The following is a 16,823-nucleotide window of genomic DNA, read 5'->3' on the forward strand; positions in this document are numbered from 1 at the left end:
TAGAGCAGAAGAAATGGAACTATTTTGCTACATTTTTTACAACATGATTTGGGCTAGAAGGAGGGTGATTAAAACCCTATTTCTAACGACTTTTGGTTTAGATTACTTGATAGTGACAGAAACCACTGAGATTTTAGGTTACCTGGATGGCCTTGCCTCTCTCTTTCCTGATCAAGTGATAGCTACAGATTTTTTGGCAGAGAGTCAAGGCTATTCTAGTAAGGGAAAGTAAGAAAAACACCCTCCCTCTCAGCTGCCCCTTCTCCACACACATGCACTCTCATACTTAACAGTACTCCCTTGCCCAGCTATCACATGCCGCCCCCCCACCCCCAAAAGAAAAGGGAACATAAAAGTTTTAAGAACATTTCTCATTTTCTTGGTCTCCTGGGTCCCCTCCTAAACTTGAATCACTGTTTCAAGCTTTTATGTATCACTTGTTTAAAAGGTGCAGTTTCTATAATGAGGACCAGATTTATTGCTTCTTAGCCTTGTTTCCTTACTTACTCCGTGTTCAATCTGTTTTTAACCTGCAGATAAAAACTATCTTGAGTGGTTTCATTATTAGGGGCTATTTGGGTAAGTGGACCCTGATGATCAAAACCATCACACTGGTACTGGCAGTGTCATCTGGCCTGAGCCTGGGCAAAGAGGGCCCCCTAGTGCACGTGGCTTGCTGCTGTGGGAACATCCTATGCCACTGCTTCAACAAATACAGGAAGAATGAAGCCAAGCGCAGAGAGGTAATAACAAATGACTTTACCAGTGTCTCTCTCTATGTGGGTTTTTTTTTTTTTTTTTTTTTTTTTTTTTTTTTTTTTTTTGTGAGAGCACAAATGGTACAATCTGGGATGAGAATTGGGGGATTCTGCTGGTGTTAATGCAAATACTCTTTGACCCAAAAGTTCCATTTCTAGAAATTTATCCTGCAGACATTCTACCATGTGTGCACAAAGGTGTGTGGGGATAGTCAGTGCCGCATCTGTCAACATCGTGAAAAACTGAAGCAATCCAAATGGCCATCAGTGGGGGACTGACTGAATAAACAATATTCTGTCCATACTCTAGAATCCTATGCAGCTCTTAATGAGATAATGCTAGGTATACTAACATGGAATGATGGCTATAAAATACCATTAAACTTTGAAAAGCCAATCTCAGAATAATGTGTATAGTAAAAGTCAGTTAATGTTTCTGTTAAGTGTGTATATATGCTCCTTGAAAAAATGGCTGAGAAGTGGTTTCACCCCAAACTGTTAAAAAAAATGTCTACTTCTGGTGAGGGGGAAAGTGAGGTAGATGCTAGTAAGGAAGAAGTAAAGACTTTAACTTTTTATAATATATAATTCTATATAAGCATGTGCGATTTCTGTTACAAAATAAGTTGAAGAAATAATGGAAGGCTTTTAAAAGAAGTTTATTCCTGTGAAAGAATATAAGTTCAGCATGTGTTTCAGATGCCAGCTTTTATATCTTTTATTTCTACCTAACAGCATATTGTATTTGTTTCTCTGTATTCGATTTTTCTCTCCCTGCCCTCCACCTCTACAAATTAGTCCCACTGCAATATCTCTATAGTTGTTCTCATGTTTATACAGTTGTTAATATATGTCATTTTGAGGAGGAAGACCATTTTTTCAGAAGTTCCAATTCATTGGTTACTTTTTTCCTGCTATAATTAAGAATTTGAGAAAATAATGGTTCTGGCTTTTTTTTTTCCCTTGAATTACAAAGAAATCACATATGGAATGGGTCAAGACCAAGGTTATTTCATTGAAGAGGATTTTTCACAAAATTAGAACCTCGTGATTTATTCTGAAAGCAAAAGCAAAATTCCCCATAAGACTCAGAAGAAAACTCAAAGATATTGAAATTTCAAATATGGAATACATTTTGATGGTTCAAGGGGAAAAATTCCTGGCAGGAGAGGTAGGCTAGCAGGAGAGAGAGAGGAAAATCTGAGTAGGTTGTTTAGCTATCTGTCAAATACATAAAGGCAGTCTTATGTTGGTGAAGTTGTTAGATAGGAGTAATGTACAACAGAAGCTAAAGAGATGAAAAAAAAACATTTTAACTGGCAAGAATAAAGTGTTGATTGTTGCTGGTTTTGCATAAGTAGAGGTGACTTTGAAACTGTAGATTGGTGATTACTTTCATTTTATTTCATATAAAATTGGCATTTTTGTTCAAACAGTTCTTATAAAATGAAAGAAGAGTTTGATTTGGTTGTTTTTCCGTACAGATATCATATATTTCTAACTAAACTCATAAATAGTTGAATATGTCATTCACTTCTTATTGCTTATTTAGAGTTTGCAGTTATTTTTTCCTGGTGTTCTCACCATCAGCAGTAACCCTTTTATGGCCTCGGGCCTTGTCATAGTGGCCAGATGGTTGAGTGTAAAATAGAGACTTGAGAAAGAAGGGCATAGATAGACTCCACTCCACAGCTTATTGGCCAGTTCAAGTCTTCCTCTCCCTTGTAATTCATCCTAAACAAAGTCACTGAAATCCCCTTTCTGAAGTTCTGTGTTAAGTGTCCTCATCCTTCTTAGATGACAGCCATTCTAGTCTTGAATTTCAGAGTCCTCCTCAGCTAGCACCAGAGATGAGTTTCCCCCATACCCTTCATTTTCCTGGGCCATCTTGCACTTCCAGAAAAACCTACCTATTTGCCAAGAACCATTTTATTTTTTCTTTAAAAACTGTCAGTTTTATTCAACTTCCTTTTAAAAATAGCTCCTTGATACCACACATCATGTATCACTCCACAGCAACCAGAATCCAACAAACTGACTTTCTTGGTCTATTAATTCTGGTGTGTTGGTGTGTTTATCATGCACTTTTTACATTCACATGCCTAAGGCTACTGCATAAAAAGATGGTACTCTGGAAATATCACTTGCTCTCTTTCCCCACCTCCTTGTCCTTTTTAATTTCTCTCTGACAGCTTCTTCTTCTTTCTGTCTCTCCTTACCCTTTTCCTTGCCACACCTAGACACACTTAGGTCTTAGGACTGTTCCCTTCAAAGTCTATCCCCAACTTTGCTTCTAGTCACCCTCCTATTTCTGTTTCCATAGGTTACTAGGTGTGGAGTAGGGCACATAGTACAGGAAACTCTAAATACCTCTTGTCTGAATATTTGCAGTTTCTGATTAGCTGTGAGCCAATTGTTATTTCAAGTTTGTATCATTAGAGCTATCTTTAAAATCTCATTTTAAAAGCTTTTCTTTATAAAGAAAGTGCTATGTAAATTACATAACTGGAAATACTTCATTTAGGTGGTGAATAGGTCTTACAGACCATAAATCAGTTGTGGAATTGGGAGTATGGGGGATGGGAGCATAATTTGGAATCAAGTACATGCCTAAATTAATTACAAAGGCAAGGCCTTCTACGTGTTCCAGCATGTGAACCATGTGTTCAAGATTCAGCAGATAATGTTTGCTCTCAAAGTAAATATATGTTGAACTTCATTTTTGATAAGCTGGGTATAGAGCAGGTTAAGTTTTCTTTGTTTTGTTTACATTTGGTAGCCACCAATATTCCCTTTAAAATGTGACTGAAGGTAAGAAAGTGGCCTTATCCTATCACTAATTTTGAGTTTTGAATCATAGGTCTTGTCAGCCGCCGCTGCTGCTGGTGTATCTGTAGCCTTTGGGGCACCTATTGGTGGAGTATTATTCAGCCTAGAAGAGGTAACTGCTTTTATCTGTCTGTAGAGCCACTCTTGTGATTTGGTACCAGGGATTCTTGCCATTGTCTATGTATACTGCAGTCCCGAATTGCTCTGCCCAACTCTAGTGCTTTGCCACGGGACTGGAAATTTCCAGGCCATTTTCATCCTTAGCTCGAATTGCCACAGCACAATTTTTCACCCCAAATAGTTCCTGCATATTGACTTGAGTTGATTTTCTCGCTTTTTCTCCTATAGGTCAGCTACTACTTTCCCCTCAAAACACTGTGGCGTTCATTTTTCGCTGCTTTAGTGGCAGCATTCACTCTACGCTCCATCAATCCGTTTGGGAACAGCCGCCTGGTTCTATTTTATGTGGAGTTTCACACCCCATGGCATCTCTTTGAGCTTGTGCCCTTCATTCTGCTGGGCATATTTGGTGGTCTGTGGGGAGCTCTTTTTATCCGCACTAACATTGCCTGGTGTCGGAAGCGGAAGACTACCCAGTTGGGCAAGTATCCTGTTGTAGAGGTTCTTGTCGTGACAGCCATCACTGCCATCCTGGCTTTCCCCAATGAGTATACCCGAGTGAGCACAAGTGAGCTCATCTCTGAGCTGTTCAATGACTGTGGCCTTCTGGACTCCTCCAAACTCTGTGATTATAAGAACCGTTTCAACACAAGCAAGGCGGGTGAGCTGCCCGACAGACCAGCTGGCGTGGGAGTCTACAGTGCAATGTGGCAGCTGGCCTTGACACTCATACTGAAAATTGTCATCACTATATTCACCTTTGGCATGAAGGTGAGGAGATTCTTTTGGTCCTTCCTGGATATTTGTATGTCTGTAGGTTTTCAGGGCAAAGCCAAGATACCATAAAATTCTCGTAGTTCATGGGGTATGTCCAGCTTCACCCAGCGTTGTCCACTAACCCACCCCAGGCCCCTTTTACCCGCACATATCCTCAATATCCTCATAACTTCTTAGACAATCGTATGGCTATCTAAAATTGCCCAAGCCTAGTTTTAGGCCAAATGTAAACCTCAGTGATGAGATTTTAAAAGTAGAAATGTTTTCTCCTTTTCTGTGGAAAACATATTTTGCCACTCAAAAAGGATGGTGAGGTATTTATCCCAGTGCATTTTGTATCAAAACAATATCTGACCAGCACATTTTTGGTCCTTATAAAGTGGCTTTGGCGTTTACCAATAAAGCAAAGTAGTTGGTTGAACCAAATGAAGTTGCCAACCATTTTAACCACTGAAATAGCAATTTCATATGGTTCAACCCAATATAGCTAAATGTATTTTTTTACAGTTGTTAACAGTGTCCAATTATCAAGAACTTCATAGGTCACCCCAGATTAATACTTAGATTATCGAAAGCTGACATCAGGCCAGTATCTTTTATTTTCAGTACTCATTATAATTTCCATGTGTCAGAAGAAATCAAGAAGGAAAATCTGTATTTTCCTCATCTTCCTTGGTTTTTATGTGTCCAGGCAACAATACTGGAGTGGGTTGCCATTCCCTTCTCCAGGGGATCTTCCAGACCCGGGGATATTCCTGACCCGGGGATTGAACCTGAGTTTCCTCCATTTCAGGCAGATTCTTTATCTGTAGCCACCAGGGAAGCCCTTCTTTTTTTTAGCACTCAACTACCAATGTATTTGCTCTATTCTCAAGAGAAATAGATTCAAAACAGAAAATAAGGGCCAACAATGCAGTTTAGGGAGTACACTAATCTCTGAATTCATATCCATCCTCAACATGTTGAACAGATTTGCAGTGCTTCTTGAGTTACTTTGCACCTCATGGCTTCATTCTTTCATTTAAAAGTGAATTTGCAGACCATCAGACCCACCCCAATTCAAATATATGCTAGAATCAAAGCTATTTTAAAATAATCTGCTGTTTGGGTTATCCCTGTCATCATTTTCCCTCTCTTAGCACAGAAAATTGACAATGCATTATTGTATCCTGGTGGTGGTGGTTTAGTCCCTCAGTCATGTCTGACTCTTGCAACCCCATAGACTGTAGCCCACCAGGCTCCTCTGTCTATGGAATTTCCTAGGCAAGAATAATAGAGTGGGTTGCCATTTCCTTCTCTAGGGGATCTTCCTGACCCAGGGATTGAACCCTTGTCTCCTGCTTTGCAGCTGGTTTCTTTACTGACTGAGCCACCAGAGAAGCCCCAGTTACATTCTAGGAGTTCAAAAAAAAAAAAAGAGGAGACAGATGGGGGTTCCTTTTTGGGGATAGTCATGCAACCATAGTCACTACCTCATTAAAAAAACTAATTTATTCTTTCTTTTATACTGTTACACTGAAACCTCATATGCCATCCTTTTTGTGTGGGCAGTGGGTCAAAATTCAATACATGAGAGTGATTAGAAGCATTACATTTAAACCCATCACCAACATTTACTAAATCTTGGCCTTGGATGAGTTCTTAACCTCTCTGTACCTTAGATCGCTTGTGAATTGAGGATAATAACACTCGCCTCTTGGGATGGTTGTAAAGAACCCACAAAATCCAGTCTGTAGAGCATCCAACATAGAGCATTGTAGATAGTCAATAAAGGGTAATTGCTGTTGATAAGAATTCAAAATTGGGTAAACTGTCTGCATATATGAGAAACTCCATCTATTTTCCTTTTTCTTTGGGAAAGGCTTAATTTCTACCTCCAGTTCTGTGTTGGTCTGGAGAGTTCAGGCTCTTGCCTGATGGACCCCGAATCAGGGTAAGCATCTTTGCAGTTGTACTTGCCTGCACGTCCCAGAGAACCTCTAGTCCCTGTAGTGTTACACAGATCTTTGCAGCCACTTGCTAGCATAGTGCATAGTTAGATTGTCATTGGCCTGTTCGCTTTGCAGAGGGTCAGTCCTCTAGCCCTTATCATGTGCCATGTAATTACATCACTTCTCACTGACCATCTGTTGCTTTCTCTTTGCAGATTCCTTCTGGTCTCTTTATCCCTAGCATGGCTGTTGGTGCTATAGCAGGTCGGCTTTTGGGAGTTGGGATGGAACAGCTGGCTTATTACCACCATGACTGGGCCATCTTCAATAGCTGGTGCAGTCAAGGAGCAGATTGCATCACTCCTGGCCTTTATGCGATGGTTGGGGCTGCAGCCTGCTTGGGTGAGTATTGTTTGCATTGATTTCAAAGATATTGCTACCCAGGTGGCATTGTAAAGATGAGTTATACTATATATAACTGACTGTAGGTTAAAAAAAAAAAAACTATCCATTTCTTGTTGGGTTTGCCATTTTCAAGTGCTTTAAGAAGGCATTCTTTACCATATATCTCCATTCCTCCCCTTTGAGAGGAATTCTCTCAAATTCTGTCATATTGAGGAAGAAACCAGAAATTTGGACAAAAATACCTGCACAAGAATGTTCATCATGGTATTATGTGTAATAGCAAATAACTGGAATCAACCTAAAAGTGCAATAAGGGACTGGTTAAATAAATTATGGTACATCCATATAATGCTATACCATACAGCCACTGAATGTGATGCTAATATGTTTAATATTTTAAAATACAATTTAAATAAATTTGTAGTAATATGCAAAGTATTCCTAACATAAAGTTAGGAGAAAAGGCATGGTGGGGAATTTAAACGTATAAAACAAATTCATCTATATAAAAACATATGTTCTGAAAAAAAGTCACTTGAAATTTTTACTCAGCATATTTCTAGGCAGTGAGTTTACAGGTAAGACTTTCCTTTATATACTTTAAAGATATATATAGTTTCCAATTATTCTACAGTGGGCCTGCATGTCCCAGAGAACCTCTCATGTCTGTGGTTTTATACAAATCATAGACATCTTATGCAATTACTTTTATAATTGGGAGTTGGTGGGGAGCAATAAACAAATGAAAAAAGAGTGAAGGAGGTGTCTTTTGTAGAGGTTATTTTGAGAAGTGTAACTCATGTCCATTGTAAACTTGTTTGAATGCAGTTGCAGGAGTCTATGCAGTTGTAGGCAAGGGCCTCCTTTTAGTGATGTTTCTGGTAAGTAACTTTTTCTGGATGGGGCCTGTGAAAGGTCCATAACTGTAATGAATCCTATACTTTTCCTGCCTTCACTTAGTAGCCTGTTGTCTATTTTTGCAGGTGGGGTGACTCGGATGACCGTTTCTCTTGTTGTCATAATGTTTGAACTAACTGGTGGCTTGGAATACATTGTGCCTCTGATGGCTGCAGCTATGACAAGCAAGTGGGTGGCAGATGCTCTTGGGCGGGAGGGCATCTATGATGCCCACATCCGTCTCAATGGGTACCCCTTTCTTGAAGCCAAAGAAGAGTTTGCTCATAAGACCCTGGCAATGGATGTGATGAAACCCCGGAGAAATGATCCTTTGTTGACTGTCCTTACTCAGGACAGTATGACCGTGGAAGATGTAGAGACCATAATCAGTGAAACAACTTACAGTGGCTTCCCAGTGGTGGTGTCCCGGGAGTCCCAAAGACTTGTGGGTTTTGTCCTCCGAAGAGACCTCATTATTTCAATTGGTAAGGATATCATAAAGGGGACAAGGAGGTCCACTATAGAAATAATAAATAAATATGCATGAGGGGAGGGGAGGGATAAATTAAGAGATTGGGATTAACAGACACACACTACTATATATAAAATAGATGACCAATGAGGACCTGCTGTATCGCACAGGGAGCTACACTCAGTATCTTATAATAACCTGTAATGGAAAAGAATCTGACAAACAACTTATATATATGTTTATATGTGTGTGTGTGTGTGTATGTGAAAGTTGCTAAATCATGTCCGACTCTTTGCAACCACATGGACTCTAGCCTGTCTCCTCTGTCCATGGAATTCTCCACGCCAGAATGCTAGAGTGGGTAGCCATTCCCTTCTCCAGGGGAGCTTCCCAACTCAGGGATTGAACCCAGGTTTCCCGCATTGTGGGTGGATTCTTTACCATTTGAGCCACCAGGGAAGCCCATAGAACAAAATCATTTTGCTGTACACCTCAAAATAACACGACATTGTATATCAACTCTACAATAAATAAGCATGCATGCATGAAATGGGGAAGACAGAAGGGAGAGGGGACTGGGTAGGGGCCAGAAGGATAGAATTAGTCCTTTTTTTTAACCTTTCCCCCCCTACTTTTTTCAAATAGAAAATGCTCGAAAAAAACAGGATGGAGTTGTGAGCACTTCTATCATTTATTTCACCGAGCATTCTCCTCCAGTGCCACCATACACCCCACCTACCCTCAAGCTTCGGAACATCCTGGATCTCAGCCCCTTCACTGTGACTGACCTTACGCCCATGGAGATTGTGGTGGATATCTTCCGCAAGCTGGGACTACGGCAGTGCCTGGTTACACACAATGGGTGAGAGCTCTTTGGTGAAATCAGATTGGGTTAGAGAAAGAAAGAGAATGCAGAGAGATTAAAGAAAGAAGAGCCCAACTCACATGAACAGTAGTAGCACTTACAGACCTTTTGGAAACTCTGAGATGAAGATGGATATGTTTCTCTCATTGTCATAATAGAGAAGACGTTTGGGGAAGATAGTGGGTTTGAGAGATGTGAACTGCTGGTTGCATATCATAAATAACTCAGTTCCTCCCCTACAAAGGAAATAACTGTGTTCTTATGAACAGGCAGCACTGAAATTTAAATGGTACTAGGTAGTATATGTCAGAGAAGGCAATGGCACCCCACTTCAGTACTCTTGCCTGGAAAATCCCATGGATGGAGGAGCCTGGTAGGCTGCAGTCCATGGGGTCACTAAGAGTCGGACACGACTGAGCGACTTCACTTTCACTTTTCACTTTCATGCATTGGAGAAGGAAATGGCAACCCACTCCAGTGTTCTTGCCTGGAGAATCCCAGGGACAGGGGAGCCTGGTGGGCTGCCGTCTATGGGGTCGCACAGAGTCGGACACGACTGAAGTGACTTAGCAGCAGCAGCAGCAGCAGGTAGTATATGTATGTTATTTTGTCCTTACATACCTTCGTTGTTATTATTTACTGGTGAGAAAACCAAGTCCCAGTGAGGTTTAAAGACTTGCACAAGGACACCCCAGTTGATGTCTAGTTGAGGTAGGCTTTAAACACAAGTCTTCTGACTCCCATGGCTAAGGCTCTCTCTTTCTGAGATATTTCTTATCAAGTAAAGGAAGCCATGTTATTTTTATTGGGAAAAAAAAAGCAGGTTGAGGAGAAGGGTGGGTTTTTTTGTGTGTCTGTGTGTGTGTTTGTGTGCACATGGTAATGTTAATCTGAAAAGTGAAAGTAAAGTCACTCAGTCATGTCCGATCCGACTCTTTCTGACCCCATGGACTGTAGCCCACCAGGCTCCTCCCTCCATGGGATTCTCCAGGCAAGAGTACTGGAGTGGGTTGTCATTTCCTTCTCCAGGGGATCTTAGTGATTATATAAGAATTTCACCCTCTAAAATTTCTGAATAATGTAACAGATGTTTTGCAGAATTGAAATCAGTAAGGGGACTTTCCCTAACTGGTTCATTCAATCTTAACTAAATCGGAACTTCATGAAAGAACATATTCCACTAGATTCTGGGGAGAGACAGAAATCAAAGAGACCACCCTCTGCCCTCAGGGAGTATGCGGTGTTATAGGGAAGCTGATAACAGAGCAAACTGGACAAATACTACAGAAGAGATGTGCACAGAACATACTGTTCCTAGGAGGGCACAGTTAGTTCTGACTCGTAGGATCAGGAAAGGTGTTCTGGAACAGGGACATTTGAACTGGGTTATGAAAGGTAAGACATGTATATAGAGAGTAATATACACAGCAAATAGCAGGACTTAACACCTAGAGAAAGTAATACTTAAAGGGACCTATGCATCGGTCCATTTACCTGGTATATGTAATCTAGTCCTGTTATCATTCTATAAGTGCAAATTGTGTTCAAAGACGAAGTTGAAAACGACTGAGGAGGAAAAGTGTCACCTTTGTGAATTTTATTTTAGCTACAGATTGATTTTTGTTTGTTGTCTTATTTTATCTTTTAGGCGATTGCTTGGGATCATTACCAAAAAGGATGTGCTAAAGCATATAGCACAGATGGCGAACCAAGATCCTGATTCCATTCTCTTCAACTAGAATCACAGGGTTGTACTGGATATAAAACAGGAAGGACATTGCAGACCATGGATATATTTTATTAACTGGGTACCCAAAACACATTTCCTACATTTGGGTGGTGAAGTTATATCAGTGTGTTGTCTCTTTCCTGCAAATTAACCAGTTGCACTACGTAATCTCTGGAAATTATTCTTCTCTTTAGGAGAAAATTCTATTAGGCTTCTGTGATATTGGATTAGGAAGATTTCATGAAAGAGTAAACAAGATTGCTATGATTTAATTCTTTTCTTTCTTTTTATTTAAAGATTTTTTAAATTTAAGACATAATTGTTAGCCAGTATGCAATCACTGAAAACTATGCAAGAAAAATTCCAAATGTCCTGACCTAGAGCCTGCAGGAAGCTCATGAAAAAGTCACTTTTTTGGACTCTTAACTGTCATTGATGGAAAATGAAGTGTAAACTAAGGGGCTTTGCTTTTCCAGCCACAGGAAGGAAAGCCAGAAGGAAAATAGTAATGGTATTTTCCAGACTGTGAATTCAGTTCAAATATTATCTTGTTCCTGTTACAGTATTTAGCATTATTAGTTTTGCGTGTTTATGTACATGTTAATTTTAATGTCTGATTATAAGACAATGCTGCTTTGGTTAATCTCCTCTAAGTGAATTTAAAGAGATTAACTTTTATAGCTTGCTTGTTCCTGGTACTCTTTTGACGTGCACAAAGATAAGTTATAGAATTTTCTCCTTGTCTGCAAATAGGCTCATTTTTCCAGATGGTCTTTGTTAGCTAGTAGACAAAGACTTGGCCATGCATTTGTTAGTGACAAGGAATGATTTCTCCAGCTTCCTTGAAACGATTAGTAAAATTCTAAGCAAAGTCAATGACTAGGTCTTTCACGTTTTTGTGAGGTCCCAACTAATCCTCTTACCCAGATGCCTCCTCCATGAGTGATGGTGCTTTCGGCTTCTGGAATATAGAAGAACAGTAAAGGGAACCAAATCTAGACTGCATACTGGTAAACCAGGGAAGATTCCGAGCTGTATCTGTGTTTTCATGCATTCCTTCGTAACAACCACCAGTACTAAAATGACTGGGCACTCATGCCTCTTCCCAGTGTTAAGTACATTTAACAGGCCAGTGTTTTCCCCATGATGGTGAATTTAGGCTTGGGAGTACTTTCAGATATATTCAAGGCATTGGAACAGGATAGGCAGCTCTGACTCCCTTGAGGCTTCCTAGACTTCTAAATAAAATGCAGAACCATCCTGAGACGCAGGGGTGTGGACAAGGCCTGGTGACACCTAAGGTGCTTGTATACAATTGAAAAGGTGCCTGTCTCAATTTCCTACCACCTTTACTGCAGTAGAAAACATCTAGGGACACCTGGTGGAGTTACAGAGCCACCACCATTATTCCAGCTACGTTTTCTACATTTTTACCCACATGCTGTTGTTTCCCCTCCATTCTTCTCCCTTTTCCATGCCTTAGTCCTGAGTCCTCTCTTTGGGATTGAGCACTGTGCCCAGTTAATCATTCCTGTTACAAAAAGATAACTCCTGGAGCTAGTTAAATTGTAAACCCAGCCTCCAGAAGCTTATAGCCCATGGACCAGAGAGGCAACACACAGCCATTTGCTTTGCTCTATAGTCCAGTAGCTACTGCCATACCTCCATTCCCATGCTGATGCCCACAGCAGTGAGACTCAAATGCTAGGGGAGAGAGCTGAACCTTTCCCACTTTCCAAGTCTGTTCCCAGTGCTTCCCACCATCCTTCCAACTTAGAATCAGCAGTCATTCAGCATAGCCTTTCCTACCCTCTGTCTCCTCTGTTCAAGTACCTCAGTGTACCTCATTTTAAAAGTTGCCGATCTCTGAGTCTAGGATTTTTTACCCCTAGATCTTATGTTTCCAAAATCTGAAATTCTTTTATTGCCCAGAACTAGGGAGCCAAGGCTTATTTTGATTTTTAGCTTTAAAGTATCAAGGCAGTCACCAGAGCTTTTCCTTTAAATATAACACTCTAGGATTTTAATGAAAACGAAAAGACCCTCCCTGGGTTTTATTATATTATAGTCATGACTCAGTAACTTCACAAGGGACAAGTAAGTCATTTGTCCCTTCTTTGCCACTGATTCCCTCAAAAGAGATGTGGCTATTTGCCCTATCACCACATCTATTGTGCAGAAATCAAAGTTCTTATGTGTGTACTTCTGGTTCACTACCTATCCTTTCTTATCAGCCGTCCAACTAAAGTTTGCAAAACAGGAAATGTTAATATTTCTGGTATTTGATAACAGTCAAAGGTTTGGTCACATTTCTTAGGGCAGCAGTGAGATGGAGGGTATGTAAGTTTGCCTTTGTGTTTCTTCTAGGCTCTGTTTTTGATTTGAAACAGATGAGCCAGTGTTCAGGTGCTACTTCAGAGAATAAATTCAAGAAATCAGATAATACTGTGCCAAGGTATACTTTCTAGATACTAAGCACTGATTGGCCCGCCAGAGAAAAACATCCCTTTGATACCTCACTCCTAGTAAATCTCATTCATTAACCTCAGCTTCTCAGGAATCCTTGTAACTATATGCTAAAAGTTCCTGTAGTTTATGATATTCATTATATGTCCAGTCCTATGGTTTGGCTCAGAGTTTGGCTAATTGTGGTAGCGCTCCCTGCTAGACTGCTAGCTCAGCACCTTAACATTCAGAGTTTCTTATCTTGAGGCAAAGGAAAATGTTCTTTCTGCCACTGCCAATTCAGCAGTTAGACATCATTAAACCAACAGAGCTGATATAGGGAGGTCTGTTAGTAGTCAGAAATGGTCGAATACCTCAGTGGCAAAAGACTGGGAGACCAGTCTATTCTGGTATTGAGAGAAAATTTCCCAACACAAGGGAAGGATTTATAAAAGAATGCCAATAAGCACTTCGAGAGAGGGTTTTCCAAAGCAAAATATCTGTAGGCGTCCAGCCATGAAAGGAGTGAGTGTCTAGATATTTTTTTTTTTGAGAGTCTAGATTTTTAAAAATCTAACAGCTATATTTTGTATCTTCAGATCTTCAATGTAAAGAATTAAAGAAACTGGAATAAAGCTGAGGCATGTTTAGATATACCATTGGCAGAAGCAGGGAACTGACTGAACATGCAAAGTCATGGCCACTTTGAAGATCATTTCTGTTAGTTCAGACGCTCTCCTCTTTTCTGGCTCCAGTGTCCTTCTGGCTCAGCCCAGCTGGAGAAGAGGTGGTATAATCCATGGAGCCCATATCCTCTGGTGGATAATCTGACATTGACAGTGCTTTGGATGTGCCAGCTGGCAGAGCAGTCAATCTGTTTGCTGCTTGAACTGCAAAGGAGTTCAGTTGTTTGGTCACCAGAGACTAAATCTGAACCCTTTACAGAAAGAGCAGAGAACAGCATCAATTTCTCTATCAAGTCTTCAATTGTGCTTGACCAAAAGAATGATAAATTAATGGGGACTTTGTGTGGTCTAAGACTGTGAAGTAATTCTCAACTATGAATTTATGAACCTATTCAGGTGGAGGGGAGGAGCAAATAAGTTTTTTAAAACAACGTGCAATAGAGTCCAACAGGGAAAGTAATCACCACTGTATGTTTTAAGTATTTGAATCACCTGTCCTGGTTGGGTCCTGACCTTGGTTTGTTTAGTTAGGTGGTGAGTATACCCCATGCTATCTTTTGGTTTTGTTTTTTTAATAAATCATAAGCAGTGCAGTTTTTGAAGTTGAATATTTAATAAATGATAGTCAAGACAGTTACTGAAAATTTGAAATGGCCAGTGTGTTTTATATTGCTAAGGTACTTACTGGTACTGGACCACATTGTATTGTGAGGAATTGTTTTACTTTCATCAGATCAGAACCATATGCCACTCACCTGTTCAGAGAAAGCAGGAGAGTGTCTTTCATGGTGGTACATAGAGTATTGAGCTCTTGAAAACCCTGAGGAAAATTAAGAGTTTAGAAAGTAAAGGGGAGGTAGAATGGTGAGTAAAAGATGTCTAAATATGTGGTCTGAACTTAAGTGTCCTGCAGTCTTGATTTTTTTTAAACCACCTCTGGAATTACCTGGATTCCCTTTGGAGAGAGGGTGGAAAGTTATGGTAGTGGAAAAACCCTAGTAAGAAAATAAATGAATTCTTGTAAGATGGTGGGAGGAAGGTCATTCCATGCCCCAAGCCAAACACCCTGACATTTATTAAACTGCTTGATTCTGTGCCTCAAGGGGAGAATAATAAGTAGTCACTGAAAGAGCAGGCTTTCCAACCAACATAGAGGCTCAAAGCAGCATTTGGTTGGAAGCAGTCTACTTTTATGGAGAGGGCTGACCTAAGACCAGACATCTGCTCATGGAGGAGGGCCGCGTCTCCTGCCATTGCCTAAATGATAAGCTTTTGGTAGATTATCTTGAATTTTGATAGCAAAAGTCTTAAAAAATACATGTCATTAGCCTCCTTGGTATACGCTTATTCTATATTAAAAAGAAAAAAGTTACAGTGTCTCAGAGCTCAGGGAGCTTTGTAAATTTGAACTGAAATTGGTGTAGTAGACCTGTGGCAACCACTCAACTGTGCTCTGCCTCAATTTTGATTGCTTGCCCCAAGGGGAGACTTTCTTGGACTAGTAGGTGTTAGCAACTTCAGGTCACTCCCCAAATATTTGCTGGTCACAATCTCATTTCTAAACCTCTGCATCTGGGCAAAGTTTTGAAGTGACATAGGGAGCAAAATTGGTTTTCTACCATGTAATCTTATTTTGCCAAATCACCCAAGAAAGAAGGAAAGTCTGTGATGTGTGGAGTTTGCATTTCTTGGATGGAACCTATCAGGTCATCCAGTTCAATCCCGCAGTCATAAATTCCTACCTCTTAAGTTCCTGCCAAGAGGTCTTCAGCCTCTGTGTGCACACTCATTGAATGAATGCCTTGCCTAAAGTTCAGCCTTTTAAGGGGAAAAGGCGTGTGGTAGTATAAAATGTGAGGGTTTAAATAAATGATCTCTGCCTCTCCTCCTCTCTCCTGCTGCCCCTGTCTCTCTGTTTCTGTCTCCTCCCTGCCATGCCCTAAATTCAAAATTTTATCATGTGTTATAAGTGTATTGTTGTGAATATGGACCTTGGAAGAGGGAGAGGATCATTCTGAGAGTAGAGAATGACTTCTGAGTTGATGGACCCAACAGGGCTTTGCTCTGCTTTAGGGGCTAAAGCCAGTGATACCTGCTGGCAGTGTCCAGGGCTTTAGCATCTCGATGCAGACATGTGAAATATTCATTGCTAAACGTTATTCTCATCTACTACTAGTCCAAATCTGTTGGAAGTCAGAGGCGATCTAGAACTTGATGAGTGAAATGCCTCTTGGCAGAATGAAGGTGAGGGAGTGGCCTGGGTTGATTTTGTCGGGGTGGGGATGTTTAGCCTCATTATCTTTCTGACTGTACCTCAGCTATATGGTCCTTCAGCAGTGCTCCTCCTCCTCCATTTTACTTTATCCCTTATTCTCTCTCTTTCCCCTTGTCCTGCCTTTTTACTCCTCAGATTTTAATAAATATTTACTTTTTTATTATATATTTGGTCCCTTGGGACTATGTAGTGATTATAAATTGATTTCATTTTAGGTAAAAAAAAAAATATAGTGTGTTTAATATTTTGTTCTTTTAAACTGTCTTTTGAAGCTATGCTGTTAACCAGGTACAGGCCAGAAAGGAGTTAAGCCTGATGAACAGCACCCTGGTCATGTTACCTAAGGATGCCATTGATGTAATGATGGTGATTCTTCTTCATTTGACCAAGGCCAGCCTCCTCTTCTTACCCTCTGTCCAGTCATTTCTGGCTGTCGGAAAAACACCAGCTGTCGGGTGAGCCAGTGAGGCCAGGATGATCAGGGGGGCTGGTTCCAGCCCAAGGACCATTCTATGAATATCTCTGTAGTGAGCTCATTTGTAGAGCTGGCTTCAACTGCAGTAGCCAAAGAAAACCTGTCTGACTCAAAATTTTAGTTCCTGAGAGTTGGTAAAAGTTCAAATGAAGCTAATGT

General features: G+C 40.4%; 1 protein-coding gene across 3 annotated transcripts in view; it reads left to right on the forward strand.

Moving 5' to 3' along the window:
- The window catches only part of CLCN5 (chloride voltage-gated channel 5), a 135,018-nt gene extending 124,136 nt beyond the window's left edge, over nucleotides 1-10,882 (forward strand). For all 3 annotated transcript variants that reach the window (XM_052663229.1, XM_052663230.1, XM_052663228.1), the window contains 7 exons: nucleotides 537-743; nucleotides 3,619-3,699; nucleotides 3,936-4,478; nucleotides 6,631-6,817; nucleotides 7,804-8,202; nucleotides 8,835-9,051; nucleotides 10,703-10,882. In XM_052663229.1, coding sequence (XP_052519189.1) covers nucleotides 537-743; nucleotides 3,619-3,699; nucleotides 3,936-4,478; nucleotides 6,631-6,817; nucleotides 7,804-8,202; nucleotides 8,835-9,051; nucleotides 10,703-10,793 — 1,725 coding nt within the window. In that variant the 3' untranslated portion in view covers nucleotides 10,794-10,882. The remainder of the gene's footprint in view (nucleotides 1-536; nucleotides 744-3,618; nucleotides 3,700-3,935; nucleotides 4,479-6,630; nucleotides 6,818-7,803; nucleotides 8,203-8,834; nucleotides 9,052-10,702) is intronic.
- The last annotated feature ends 5,941 nt before the right edge of the window (nucleotides 10,883-16,823 follow it).

The sequence above is a fragment of the Budorcas taxicolor genome, chromosome X (assembly GCF_023091745.1).
Source record: "Budorcas taxicolor isolate Tak-1 chromosome X, Takin1.1, whole genome shotgun sequence".
NCBI lineage: Eukaryota > Metazoa > Chordata > Mammalia > Artiodactyla > Bovidae > Budorcas > Budorcas taxicolor.